Source organism: Coregonus clupeaformis, chromosome 7, assembly GCF_020615455.1.
Source record: "Coregonus clupeaformis isolate EN_2021a chromosome 7, ASM2061545v1, whole genome shotgun sequence".
Lineage (NCBI taxonomy): Eukaryota > Metazoa > Chordata > Actinopteri > Salmoniformes > Salmonidae > Coregonus > Coregonus clupeaformis.
Window position 1 is genome coordinate 475,065 of NC_059198.1, and position 13,073 is coordinate 488,137.

At 44.0% G+C, this 13,073-nt stretch overlaps 1 protein-coding gene across 4 annotated transcripts in view; it reads left to right on the forward strand.

Moving 5' to 3' along the window:
* Positions 1-13,073, forward strand: part of LOC121568722 (E3 ubiquitin-protein ligase rnf213-alpha-like) — a 68,799-nt gene that overhangs the window by 38,773 nt on the left and 16,953 nt on the right. For all 4 annotated transcript variants that reach the window (XM_045221040.1, XM_045221038.1, XM_045221041.1 and 1 more), the window contains exons 42-51: positions 1,149-1,249; positions 7,928-8,110; positions 8,442-8,605; positions 8,718-8,820; positions 8,931-9,045; positions 9,985-10,195; positions 10,768-10,964; positions 11,261-11,383; positions 11,956-12,066; positions 12,449-12,691. In XM_045221040.1, the coding sequence (XP_045076975.1) occupies positions 1,149-1,249; positions 7,928-8,110; positions 8,442-8,605; positions 8,718-8,820; positions 8,931-9,045; positions 9,985-10,195; positions 10,768-10,964; positions 11,261-11,383; positions 11,956-12,066; positions 12,449-12,691 (1,551 nt within the window). The remainder of the gene's footprint in view (positions 1-1,148; positions 1,250-7,927; positions 8,111-8,441; positions 8,606-8,717; positions 8,821-8,930; positions 9,046-9,984; positions 10,196-10,767; positions 10,965-11,260; positions 11,384-11,955; positions 12,067-12,448; positions 12,692-13,073) is intronic.

Consider the following 13,073-nt stretch of genomic DNA (forward strand, 5'->3'; position numbering starts at 1 on the left):
CAGTCAATTGAAATAAATTAATTAGGCCCTAATCTATGGATTTCACAAGACTGGGAATACAGATATGCATCTGTTAGTCACAGATAGGTAGGGGCGTGGATCAGAAAACCAGTCAGTATCTGGTGTGACCAGCATTTGCCTCATGCAGCGCGACACATCTCCTTCATATAGAGTTGATCAGGCTGTTGATTGTGGCCTGTGGAATGTTGTCACACTACTCTTCAATGGCTGTGCGAAGTTGCTGGATATTGGCCGGAACTGGAACACGCTGTCGTACACGTCGATCCAGAGCATCCCTAACATGCTCAATGGGTGACATGTCTGGTGAGTATGCAGGCCATGGAAGAACTGGGACATTTTCAGCTTCCAGGAATTGTGTACAGATCCTTATGACATGGAGCCGTGCATTATCATGCTGAAACATGAGGTGATGGCGGTGGATGAATGGCACGACAGTGGGCCTCAGGATCTCGTCACGGTATCTCTGTACATTCAAATTGCCATCGATACAATGCAATTGTTCGTTGTCCGTAGCTTATGCCTGCCCATTTCATAACCCCACCGCCACCATTGGGCACTCTATTCACAACGTTGACATCAGTAAACCGCTCGCCCACACGATGCCATACACGTGGTCTGACGTTTTGAGGCTGGTTGGACGTATTGCCAAATTCTCTAAAACAACGTTGGAGGCAGCTTATGGTAGAGAAATGTAACATTAAATTGTCTGGCAACAGCTCTGGTGGACATTCCTGCAGTCAGCATGCCAATTGCACGCTCCCTCAACTTCTGACATCTGTGGCATTGTGTTGTGACACAACTGCACATTTTAGAGTGCCCTTTTATTGTCCCCAGCACAAGGTGCACCTGTGTAATGATCATGCTGTTTAATCAGCTTCTTGATATGCCACACCTGTCAGGTGGATGGATTATCTTGGCAAAGGATACATGCTCACTAACAGGGATGTAAACAAATGTGTGCACACAATTTGAGAGACATACACAGTGCGTCTGGAACATTTCTGGGATCTTTTATTTCCGTTCATGAAACATTGGACCAACACTTTACATGTTGCGTTTTATATTTTTTTTCAGTGTACATTTTATTTTCCTTTCAAAATGGCATTTGTTGTCTTTGTTCCGTCAAGGTCCTGGAGAAGAACTCTGACCTAAAAAGTGAGAAGCCGTTTGAGGCGGTGATCGGTATACTGAAAGCCTGCAAAGACGGAGCAATGGAGTGCATTTTCAGGTACAGATTCCTTTTCCTTTCTCCTACCTCTGCCTGGAGTATATTTCTGTCTGGATATATTATAGTATAGTGTGTGTGTGTGTGTGTGTCTGGGTGTGTGGGTGGGTGGGTGGGTGGTGAGGGGAAAAAAGTATTTGATCCCCTGCTGATTTTGTACGTTTGCCCACTGACAAAGAAATTATCAGTCTATAATTTTAATGGTAGGTTTATTTGAACAGTGAGAGACAGAATAACAACAACAAAATCCAGAAAACGCATGTCAAATGTTATAAATTGATTTGCATTTTAATGAGGGAAATAAGTATTTGACCCCCTCTCAATCACAAAGATTTCTGGCTCCCAGGTGTCTTTTATACAGGTAACGAGCTGAGATTAGGAGCACACATTAGGAGTGCTCCTAATCTCAGTTTGTTACCTGTATAATAGACACCTGTCCACAGAAGCAATCAATCAGATTCCAAACTCTCCACCATGGCCAAGACCAAAGAGCTCTCCAAGGATGTCAGGGACAAGATTGTAGACCTACACAAGGCTGGAATGGGCTACAAGACCATAGCTTGGTGAGAAGGTGACAACAGTTGGTGCGATTATCCCTCGGCCTGGAGCTCCATGCAAGATCTCACCTAGTGGAGTTGCAATGATCATGAGAACGGTGAGGAATCAGCCCAGAACTACATGGGAGGATCTTTTCAATGATCTCAAGGCAGCTGGGACCATAGTCACCAAGAAAACAATTGGTAACACACTACGCCGTGAAGGACTGAAATCCTGCAGCGCCCGCAAGGTCCCCCTGCTCAAGAAAGCACATATACAGGCCTGTCTGAAGTTTGCCAATGAACATCTGAATGATTCAGAGGAGAACTGGGTGAAAGTGTTGTGGTCAGATGAGACCAAAATCGAGCTCTTTGGCATCAACTCAACTCGCCGTGTTTGGAGGAGGAGGAATGCTGCCTATGACCCCAAGAACACTATCCCCAACGTCAAACATGGAGGTGGAAACATTATGCTTTGGGGGTGTTTTTCTGCTAAGGGGACAGGACAACTTCACCGCATCAAAGGGACGATGGACGGGGCCATGTACCGTCAAATCTTGGGTGAGAACCTCCTTCCCTCAGCCAGGGCATTGAAAATGGGTCGTGGATGGGTATTCCAGCATGACAATGACCCAAAACACACGGCCAAGGCAACAAAGGAGTGGCTCAAGAAGAAGCACATTAAGGTCCTGGAGTGGCCTAGCCAGTCTCCAGACCTTAATCCCATAGGAAATATGTGGAGGGAGCTGAAGGTTTGAGTTGCCAAATGTCAGCCTCGAAACCTTAATGACTTGGAGAAGATCTGCAAAGAGGAGTGGGACAAAATCCCTCCTGAGATGTGTGCAAACCTGGTGGCCAACTACAAGAAACGTCTGACCTCTGTGATTGCCACCAAGCACTAAGTCATGTTTTGCAGAGGGGTCAAATACTTATTTCCCTCATTAAAATGCAAATCAATTTATAACATTTTTGACATGCGTTTTTCTGGATTTTGTTGTTGTTATTCTGTCTCTCACTGTTCAAATAAACCTACCATTAAAATTATAGCCTGATCATGTCTTTGTCAGTGGACAAATGTACGAAATCAGCAGGGGATCAAATACTTTTTTCCCTCACTGTATGTATGTGTATATATATATGTGTGTGTGTGTGTGTGTGTGTGTGTATATATACAGTGGGGAGAACAAGTATTTGATACACTGCCGATTTTGCAGGTTTTCCTACTTACAAAGCATGTAGAGGTCTGTAATATTTATCATAGGTACACTTCAACTGTGAGAGACGGAATCTAAAACAAAAATCCAGAAAATCACATTGTATGATTTTTAAGTAATTAATTTGCATTTTATTGCATGACATAAGTATTTGATCACCTACCAACCAGTAAGAATTCCGGCTCTCACAGACCTGTTAGTTTTTCTTTAAGAAGCCCTCCTGTTCTCCACTCATTACCTGTATTAACTGCACCTGTTTGAACTCGTTACCTGTATAAAAGACACCTGTCCACACACTCAATCAAACAGACTCCAACCTCTCCACAATGGCCAAGACCAGAGCGCTGTGTAAGGACAAAAATTGTAGACCTGCACAAGGCTGGGATGGGCTACAGGACAATAGGCAAGCAGCTTGGTGAGAAGGCAACAACTGTTGGCGCAATTATCAGAAAATGGAAGAAGTTCAAGATGACGGTCAATCACCCTCGGTCTGGGGCTCCATGCAAGATCTCACCTCGTGGGGCATCAATGATCATGAGGAAGGTGAGGGATCAGCCCAGAACTACACGGCAGGACCTGGTCAATGACCTGAAGAGAGCTGGGACCACAGTCTCAAAGAAAACCATTAGTAACACACTACGCCGTCATGGATTAAAATCCTGCAGCACACGCACGGTTCCCCTGCTCAAGCCAGCGCATGTCCAGGCCCCTCTGAAGTTTGCCAATGACCATCTGGATGATCCAGAGGAGGAATGGGAGGTCATGTGGTCTGATGAGACAAAAATAGAGCTTTTTGGTCTAAACTCCACTCGCCGTGTTTGGAGGAAGAAGAAGGATGAGTACAACCCCAAGAACACCATCCCAACCGTGAAGCATGGAGGTGGAAAAATCATTCTTTGGGGATACTTTTCTGCAAAGGGGACAGGACGACTGCACCGTATTGAGGGGAGGATGGAAGGGGCCATGTATCGCGAGATCTTGGCCAACAACCTCCTTCCCTCAGTAAGAGCATTGAAGATGGGTCGTGGCTGGGTCTTCCAGCATGACAACGACCCGAAACACACAGCCAGGGCAACTAATGAGTGGCTCCGTAAGAAGCATCTCAAGGTCCTGGAGTGGCCTAGCCAGTCTCCAGACCTGAACCCAATAGAAAGTCTTTGGAGGGAGCTGAAAGTCCGTATTGCCCAGCGACAGCCCCGAAACCTGAAGGATCTGGAGAAGGTCTGTATGGAGGAGTGGGCCAAAATCCCTGCTGCAGTGTGTGCAAACCTGGTCAAGACCTACAGGAAACGTATGATCTCTGTAATTGCAAACACAGGTTTCTGTACCAAATATTAATTTCTGCTTTTCTGATATATCAAATACTTATGTCATGCAATAAAATGCAAATTAATTACTTAAAAATCATACAATGTGATTTTCTGGATTTTTGTTTTAGATTCCGTCTCTCACAGTTGAAGTGTACCTATGATAAAAATTACAGACCTCTACATGCTTTGTAAGTAGGAAAACCTGCAAAATCGGCAGTGTATCAAATACTTGTTCTCCCCACTGTGTGTGTGTGTGTATATATATATATATATATATATATATATATATACATACAGTTGAAGTCGGACGTTTACATTTACTTAGGTTGGAGTCATTAAAACTCGTTTTTCAACCACTCCACAAATTTCTTGTTAACATTTACGTCATTTAGCAGACGCTCTTATCCAGAGTGACTTACATTATTATAATTTTTTTCATACCCCCTGTGGGAATCGAACCTACAACCCTGGCGTTGCAAACGCCATGCTCTATCAACTGAGCTACATCCCTGCCGGCCATTCCCTCCCCTACCCTGGACGACGCTGGGCCAATTGCGCGCCGCCCCATGGGTCTCCCGGTCACGGCCGGCTACGACAGAGCCTGGATTCGAACCAGGATCTCTAGTGTGGCACAGTTAGCACTGCGATGCAGTGCCTTAGACCACTGCGCCACTCAGGAGACATTATACATTTAACAAACTATAGTTAGGTTAGGACATCTACTTTGTGCATGACACAAGTAATTTTTCCAACAATTGTTTACAGATGGATTATTTCATTTTTAATTGACTGTATCACAATTCTAGTCGTTCAGAAGTTTACATACACTAAGTTGACTGTGCCTTTAAACAGCTTGGAAAATTCCAGAAAATGATGTCATGGCTTTATTAGCTTCTGATAAGCTAATTGACATCATTTGAGTCAAATTAAGGTGTACCTGTGGATGTATTTCAAGGCCTACCTTCAAACTCAGTGCCTCTTTGCTTGACATCATGGGAAAATCAAAAGAAATCAGCCAAGATTTGTAGACCTCCACAAGTCTGGTTCATCCTTGGGAGCAATTTCCAAACGCCTGAAGGTACCACGTTCATCTGTACAAACAATTAGTACGCAAGTATAAACACCATGGGACCACGCAGCCGTAATACCGCTCAGAAAGGAGACTCGTTCTGTCTCCTAGAGATGAATGTACTTTGGTGCGAAAAGTGCAAATCAATCCCAGGACAACAGCAAAGGACCTTGTGAAGATGCTGGAGGAAACAGGTACAAAGTATCTATATCCACAATAAAACGAGTCCTATATCGACATAACCTGAAAGGCCGCTCAGCAAGGAAGAAACCACTGCTCCAAAACCGCCATAAAAAAGCCAGACTACGGTTTGCAACTGCACATGGGGACAAAGATCGTACTTTTTGGAGAAATGTCCTCTGGTCTGATGAAACAAAAATAGAACTGTTTGGCCATAATGACCATCGTTATGTTTGGAGGAAAAAGGGGAGGGCTTGCAAGCCGAAGAACACCTTCCCAATCGTGAAGCACGGGGGTGGCAGCATCATGCTGTGGGGGTGCATTGCTGCAGGTGGGACTGGTGCACTTCACAAAATAGATGGCATCATGAGGAAGGAAAATTATGTGGATATATTGAAGCAACATCTCAAGACATCAGTCAGGAAGTTAAAGCTTCCTGACAGGTGCCATTAATACAGGTAACGAGTGGAGGACAGAGGAGCCTCTTAAAGAAGAAGTTACAGGTCTGTGAGAGCCAGACATCTTGCTTGTTTGTAGGTGACCAAATACTTATTTTCCACCATAATTTGCAAATAAATTCATTAAAAATCCTACAATGTGATTTTCTGGATTTTTTTTTCTCATTTTGTCTGTCATAGTTGACGTGTACCTATGATGAAAATTACAGGCCTCTCTCATCTTTTTAAGTGGGAGAACTTGCACAATTGGTGGCTGACTAAATACTTTTTTCCCCCACTGTATATATATATACAGTGAGGGGAAAAAAGTATTTGATCCCCTGCTGATTTTGTACGTTTGCCCACTGACAAAGAAATTATCAGTCTATAATTTTAATGGTAGGTTTATTTGAACAGTGAGAGACAGAATGACAACATCAAAATCCAGAAAAACGCATGTCAAAAATTTTATGAATTGATTTGCATTTTAATGAGGGAAATAAATATTTGACCCCTCTGCAAAACATGACTTAGTACTTGATGGCAAAACCCTTGTTGGCAATCACAGAGGTCAGACGTTTGTTGTAGTTAGCCACCAGGTTTGCACACATCTCAGGAGGGATTTTGTCCCACTCCTCTTTGCAGATCTTCTCCAAGTCATTAAGGTTTCGAGACTGACGTTTGGCAACTCGAACCTTCAGCTCCCTCCACAGATTTTCTATGGGATTAAGGTCTGGAGACTGGCTAGGCCACCTTAATGTGCTTCTTCTTGAGCCACTCCTTTGTTGCCTTGGCCGTGTGTTTTGGGTCATTGTCATGCTGGAATACCCATCCACGACCCATTTTCAATGCCCTGGCTGATGAAGGAGGTTCTCACCCAAGATTTGACGGTACATGGCGCCGTCCATCGTCCCCTTGATGCGGTGAAGTTGTCCTGTCCCCTTAGCAGAAAAACACCCCCTTAGCATAATGTTTCCACCTCCCATGTTTGACGGTGGGGATGGTGTTCTTGGGGTCATAGGCAGCATTCCTCCTCCAAACACGGCGAGTTGAGTTGATGCCAAAGAGCTCCATTTTGGTCTAATCTGACCACAACACTTTCACCCAGTTCTCCTCTGAATCATTCAGATGTTCATTGGCAAACTTCAGACGGGCATGTATATGTGCTTATTTGAGCAGGGGGACCTTGCGGGCGCTGCAGGATTTCAGTCCTTCACGCCGTAGTGTGTTACCAATTATTGGTGACTATGGTCCCAGCTGCCTTGAGATCATTGACAAGATCCTCCCGTGTAGTTCTGGGCTGATTCCTCACCGTTCTCATGGTCATTGCAACTCCACGAGGTGAGATCTTGCATGGAGCCCCAGGCCGAGGGAGATTGACAGTTCTTTTGTGTTTCTTCCATTTGCGAATAATCGCAACGGTCTTGTAGCCCATTCCAGCCTTGTGTAGGTCTACAATCTTGTCCCTGACATCCTTGGAGAGCTCTTTGGTATTGGCCATGGTGGAGAGTTTGGAATGTGATTGATTGATTGCTTCTGTGGACAGGTGTCTTTTATATAGGTAACAAGCTGAGATTAGGAGCACTCCCTTTAAGAGTGTGCTCCTAATCTCAGCTCATTACCTGTATAAAAGACACCTGGGAGCCAGAAATCATTCTGATTGAGAGGGGGTCAAATACTTATTTCCCTCATTAAAATGAAAATCAATTTATAATATTTTTGACATGTGTTTTTCTAGATTTTTTTGTTGTTATTCTGTCTCTCACTGTTCAAATAAACCTACCATAAAAATTATAGACTGATCATTTCTTTGTCAGTGGGCAAACGTACAAAATCCGCAGGGGATCAAATACGTTTTTCCCTCACTGTATATGAAACTCATTACCCTTCATGCTGTATGCTTAACTTGCATACTGCTATCCTGTCCGTGTCCAGGTTTGGCCTCCAGCCGTGCCCTGTGTGTATGGGCGACCCCCACGACCCCCTGAGCTTGCCGTGTGACCACATCTACTGCCTGGCCTGTATCAGACAGTGGCTGGTCCCAGGTCAGATGTACTGTCCTCTCTGCATGCAGGCGGTGCCAGACGACTTTGCCCTCAGGCCCTCTGAAGACATACGGTGAGGGCGGACCCTCGTTGATTAGTACATGACTAAGGTTGTTAGACATACTGATGGGTCTGTTTGTTATCTGGAGATGATAACCTTATGGAAGTAACTCTGACTTTATTGTGATTGAATCCTATTTTAATGTTTATTGTTGATTTTAAGTTTCCATTCATTCATTCATTTCACTGCAATTCATTAATTACGCAATACTGTTCTTGTGTATGCTTTTTAGGCTCACCAGTTAACTGCTTTCATACTGTACCGGAATTTCATTAGTGACATACAGTATGTGTGGTTTCATTGCATTGTTAGTCACGGTTGTGTCAATCATGTTATTGTACAGGGTTCTCATCAACCAGAACGCCCGCTTCAGGAAGCAGTGCAACGCCTTCTTCATAGACCTGGTCTCAACCGTGTGCTTCAAGGACAACTCTCCCCCCTGCAGGGCCATCATCCTCCACCTGCTGTCCTTCCTCATGGTCCACTCTGTGCCCATCATCAGAGGTGGTGAGTGGGAGTGGGTGGCGATGGGGGTGTGGGCTGTGTGTGTGCCGCTGTGTGTTTGTATTTCTTGTGGTGTGTGTGTGGTTGTCCTCACAATCCTTTTCCTCTTTGCCAGGTCATCGTCAGATTCTGACCAAGGCCCTCTCTCCCTTTGATGACTCTGTTGACAAAAACCCAGTTGTTCGGTCGGTTGTACTCAAACTCCTGCTCAAATACAGGTGATTATGTGACTAGTACTGCTAGACTACTCTTTAATTCATGATTTTAAGTAGATTACGATTTTTCAAATGCCCCTCACTGTTTTATTAAATTCATGTTTGTTTTGAAGCTTTGATGACGTCAAAGGGTACCTGCAGCAGCATCTGACGGCAGTTGAACAGAGCAACATCTTGGAGGAATCAGACAAGACGGAACTGTATTCTCTGTATATCAACTGTCTGGAGGTAGGTGTACAGATGGTCCATTGAATCAACTGTCTGGAGGTAGGTGTACAGATGGCCCATTGAATCAACTGTCTCGAGGTAGGTGTACATATGGTCCATTGAATCAACAGTAGCATTTATGTGGTTGGTGTATGTAAAGAGTTATGCAGCAGTAATTGTTGGTTTGAAGAGATATCGGCTAAGTACATTGACTTGACTGTTTGGATTTAATGCAAAATCCTAGCCTTAAAATTAAAACATAGTAGCTTGCTTTAAACTCATTCTTTACTGCTGTGGATTTAGTGACGTCAATGGCTACATATGCTATTTCAGTGACGCGTGCTATTTCAGTGAATAGTGCCATTTCAGTGAATAACACTTTCAAGGAGCTACATGTAGAGTTTTTGCATTGTAATTTCAGAAAATACAAAATCGCATTCTAAAATGCAGACTTTCTATTTGACAAAACAAGCCAGATGGGAAAACTGCATCCTCTTACACTGACGTCACTAAAAGGCGTGGTCATCTCTTTCTCGAGCACAGCAAACAATGGCAGACTGGGGCAAGAGGCTGATGTACAAATCGCTCTGTCATTTCCTGGTTGCTAAAATTCCACACTCAATTTCAGTTTATGTGAGAAAACAAGCACTGAATAGTGTAGGGAATCATTGTACCATCTAAATCACCGTGAAATATGTTTTAAATTACAAAAAATATTGTTTTTACGGCTGTTTTGATGTTGATGGACGAAACTAAAAGTAAAATAGTCTTTGCTATCCAGCATCCTTGGGACGTCAGATAGCACTAACCTCTTCACCGTGTTGCGGGGAAATTGGATGTGGGGGAGGAGGGAGAGTTGTTTATATTGAGGCTAAGTGTTCACCTAGCTTCTACATGTGACACATTCTACATGTGGCATTTTTTAGTGACATCATCATCACACCCTCTTCTCCATCCCAGGACTCCATGTTTGAGCGGATGCAGTGTCACACGGCGGCGGAGCAGCAGGCCTGCCTGCAGGACGAGAGTGTCTTCCTGGGGGACTTCCTGCAGTTGGACGCTGGCCACGCAGCCACCGTAGAGTACCTGCAGCAGGTGGCAAGGGTGCGCATTGGGCTGGACAGGGCTGCAGACCTGCTGGTCCACATGCTGTCTGCTGCTGCTGCCACAGGTATGTACATCATCCTCGATCCTTTTCAGTAGGGTACAACCTAGCAAAAAAAACAAAAAAAAAGGTTTCTTATTGGAACATTTCAAGTAGTCTCCCAGTATCACTCACGTTTTTTTCTTCCATTTTGTTCCTGTTGAACACGACCCTTATGTTTCAAAATGATACTTGCTGATGTAGGCCAACTGTCGTACAATTTATATAATTGATTTGATAGACTATTCAATTATTTTAATGTATTTATTTAATACTGTAGGGTGGCAGGTAGCCTAGCGGTTAAATTGTTGGGTAACCGAAAGGTCGCTGGTTTGAATACCCGAGCCGACAAGGTGGAAAATCTGTCTGTGCTCTTGAGCAAGGTACTTAACCCTAATTTGCTACAAGGATGCCGTACTGCTATGGATGACCCTGTAAAACAACACATTTAACTTCACCTACCTGGTGTATGTGACAATAAACCATATACTGTATATATTTTGTATTTTTTCTATACGTTTGCCTAATTATCCTCGTCCCCCTCTCGATCAATCGTATGTGTTCATGTGACGCTTCCCTCTCCCATTATGGTCCAATAGGATCACAGGAGGAGTCTCCTAACGGCGTTGCAGCCTTCCTGACCAGCGTGGTGGACCTGTGTATACGCAGCGGAAATGACTGGTATCGGGTTTACCTCATCCGTAAGATCTGCAGCCAGTGCGGTGTGGAGTTTGTTCAGAAACTCCTGAAGGTGGCTGACGTCCGGTGGTTGTTCCCTGCTGAAGTTCTGCAGCATGTAATGGTGGCCATTTGTCTTTCTTTATAGGAGAGTAATGTAGGGTGCAATAATATGTCAATACCAAGCTGGAAGTGGTACAGGGATAGTCAACCTTTTAGTTTAGGGTGTTCTTATTTATTCCAAAATGTTTTAAAGTTTGTTAGATGTGTATTTAATATCTAGAATTTCATGGCTAGCATCTTTGGAGTATGTAGCAAAAACATTTTTTACTAAGTAGTCCTGTATTCATGTGATGATATAAAATTTATTTCATACCCTTTTAACCACTCTTGCGCTCTTCTAATGTCCTTCAGAATGAAGATGGCAGCCAGATAGACCAATATCTTGTGTGTGGAGAGGATTACAAGACGATCCGAGATGCTGTTGCCAAGGCAATGATGGAAGGCAAAATAGAGGGATTGGACAAGGCTTGTGAGGTATTGGTGTATTTCTACTTTACTCCATAATTGAAACACCTGCAGAGCATTTTGCATAAGCTTGTGATTTGATTTTGCTTGTTAATTTTTGTTCTTTCTATCAGATATTATGTTTAAACTGTTAAAGGCCCAGTGCTGTCAAAAATGTGATTTTCCTGTGTTTTTATGTATATTTCCACACTGAGGTTGGAAAGATATTGTGAAAATGATGATAATGCCCTGTTAGTGTGAGAGCTGTTTGAAAAGACTGCCCAAAATTTCAGCCTGTTTTGGTGGGATCAAGTTTTGGACTTCCATGGTGACATCACCATGCAGTAAATGAGTTAATAGACCAATAAGAAAAAGTTCCAAACCTCTGCCAATAACAGCAAGTTTTCAGTTTTTCCCCTCCCCACTCCCAGACAGTCCTAGCAAAATTCTTGCTTGAGAAATTGCTCTTTGTTAAGAAGCTATTGTTGTTTCTTTTTGACCATTTTAATTGAAAACAATCACAGTAAGGTACTTAATTGCTACCAAGAAATGATTAGATATTGAGAGAAAAACAGCTGCATTGGATGTGTGTGTGTGTGCAGGGCTGTAAATGTCCGCCACAGAAGAAGGCGGTCTACCTGCTCCTGGCCCTGTTCAGAGAAGTCACCTCTCTCTACAGATCAGCCAATGACAGCTTCCATCCTAAACCTGTGGTAAGAGTCCTTATACGAAAACAAAATACTGTGACGTAGTCCCAATTATCTCTCCTTCCTCCCAAAGTGTAAATGATCTCTCCTTCCTTCCCTTCACTGATTTGAAAAGAAATGACTGATATAAGACATATGGTGGAATATCCTACTAGCCCATGCCTCCACCAATCAAATGCTTTTAGATTTGCAGGAAGTATTGAACGAGTGCACACTTCAAGAGAAAGGAATATTATTGTCTGTCACCTCAGCTTCCATACTTCACCTGTCTCAACACAGTGTCTTTACACCTAAAGATAACACTGTGTATCAACTGTCTCCTCACTTCCCATATAAGACTTGTTTCTCTACATCTCTCTGTTTAACCAAATATATTTTACTCCCCCAGCAATGCCAGGGCCTGTTGGCATTCATCCAGGCCTCCAGGGTGCTGGTCAGCCCAGAGGTGAGGGCCTTCGCCCAGGCCCTGGTGGCCAACCGGCTGGGGCCCCTGGAGGTCCGTCCCGGGGCCTCTGGGGCCCAGTGTGTGGTGGTGGAGCTGAGTGTCCACCTGGCTGCAGTGCTGCTCTGTGGGAACCAGGGTCTACTGACGCCCCTCCAGCAGCTGGCCCTGCTGCCTGCCAACATGCAGGTGGGAACACTGTGACTGCGTGCCAAATGGCACACTGTTCCCTATGTAGTGCACTACTTTAGTTTTGACCATGGCCCATAGGGTTAGGACTAGTTAAGAACTCCCCTCATCTGGTTGCCTAGGTATTCATTTGACACGAATAGAAAGGAAATAACAAAAACCAGCATACACACGGTCCTCCAGGAATTTAGTTTGACACCCCTGGTCTGGAAGGAATCCAGGCTAAACCCCTTTCACACTACAGAGCCGAGCCAAGCTGTACTGGGCTGGCCTGATATTCATTCAAAATTTGATAGAATCGTGTTGAAAAGGTAACCTGTGAAAATAAATATCAATACCATCACAGCATGGTTTGGCTTTGCCCTATAGTCTGAAAAGGGTT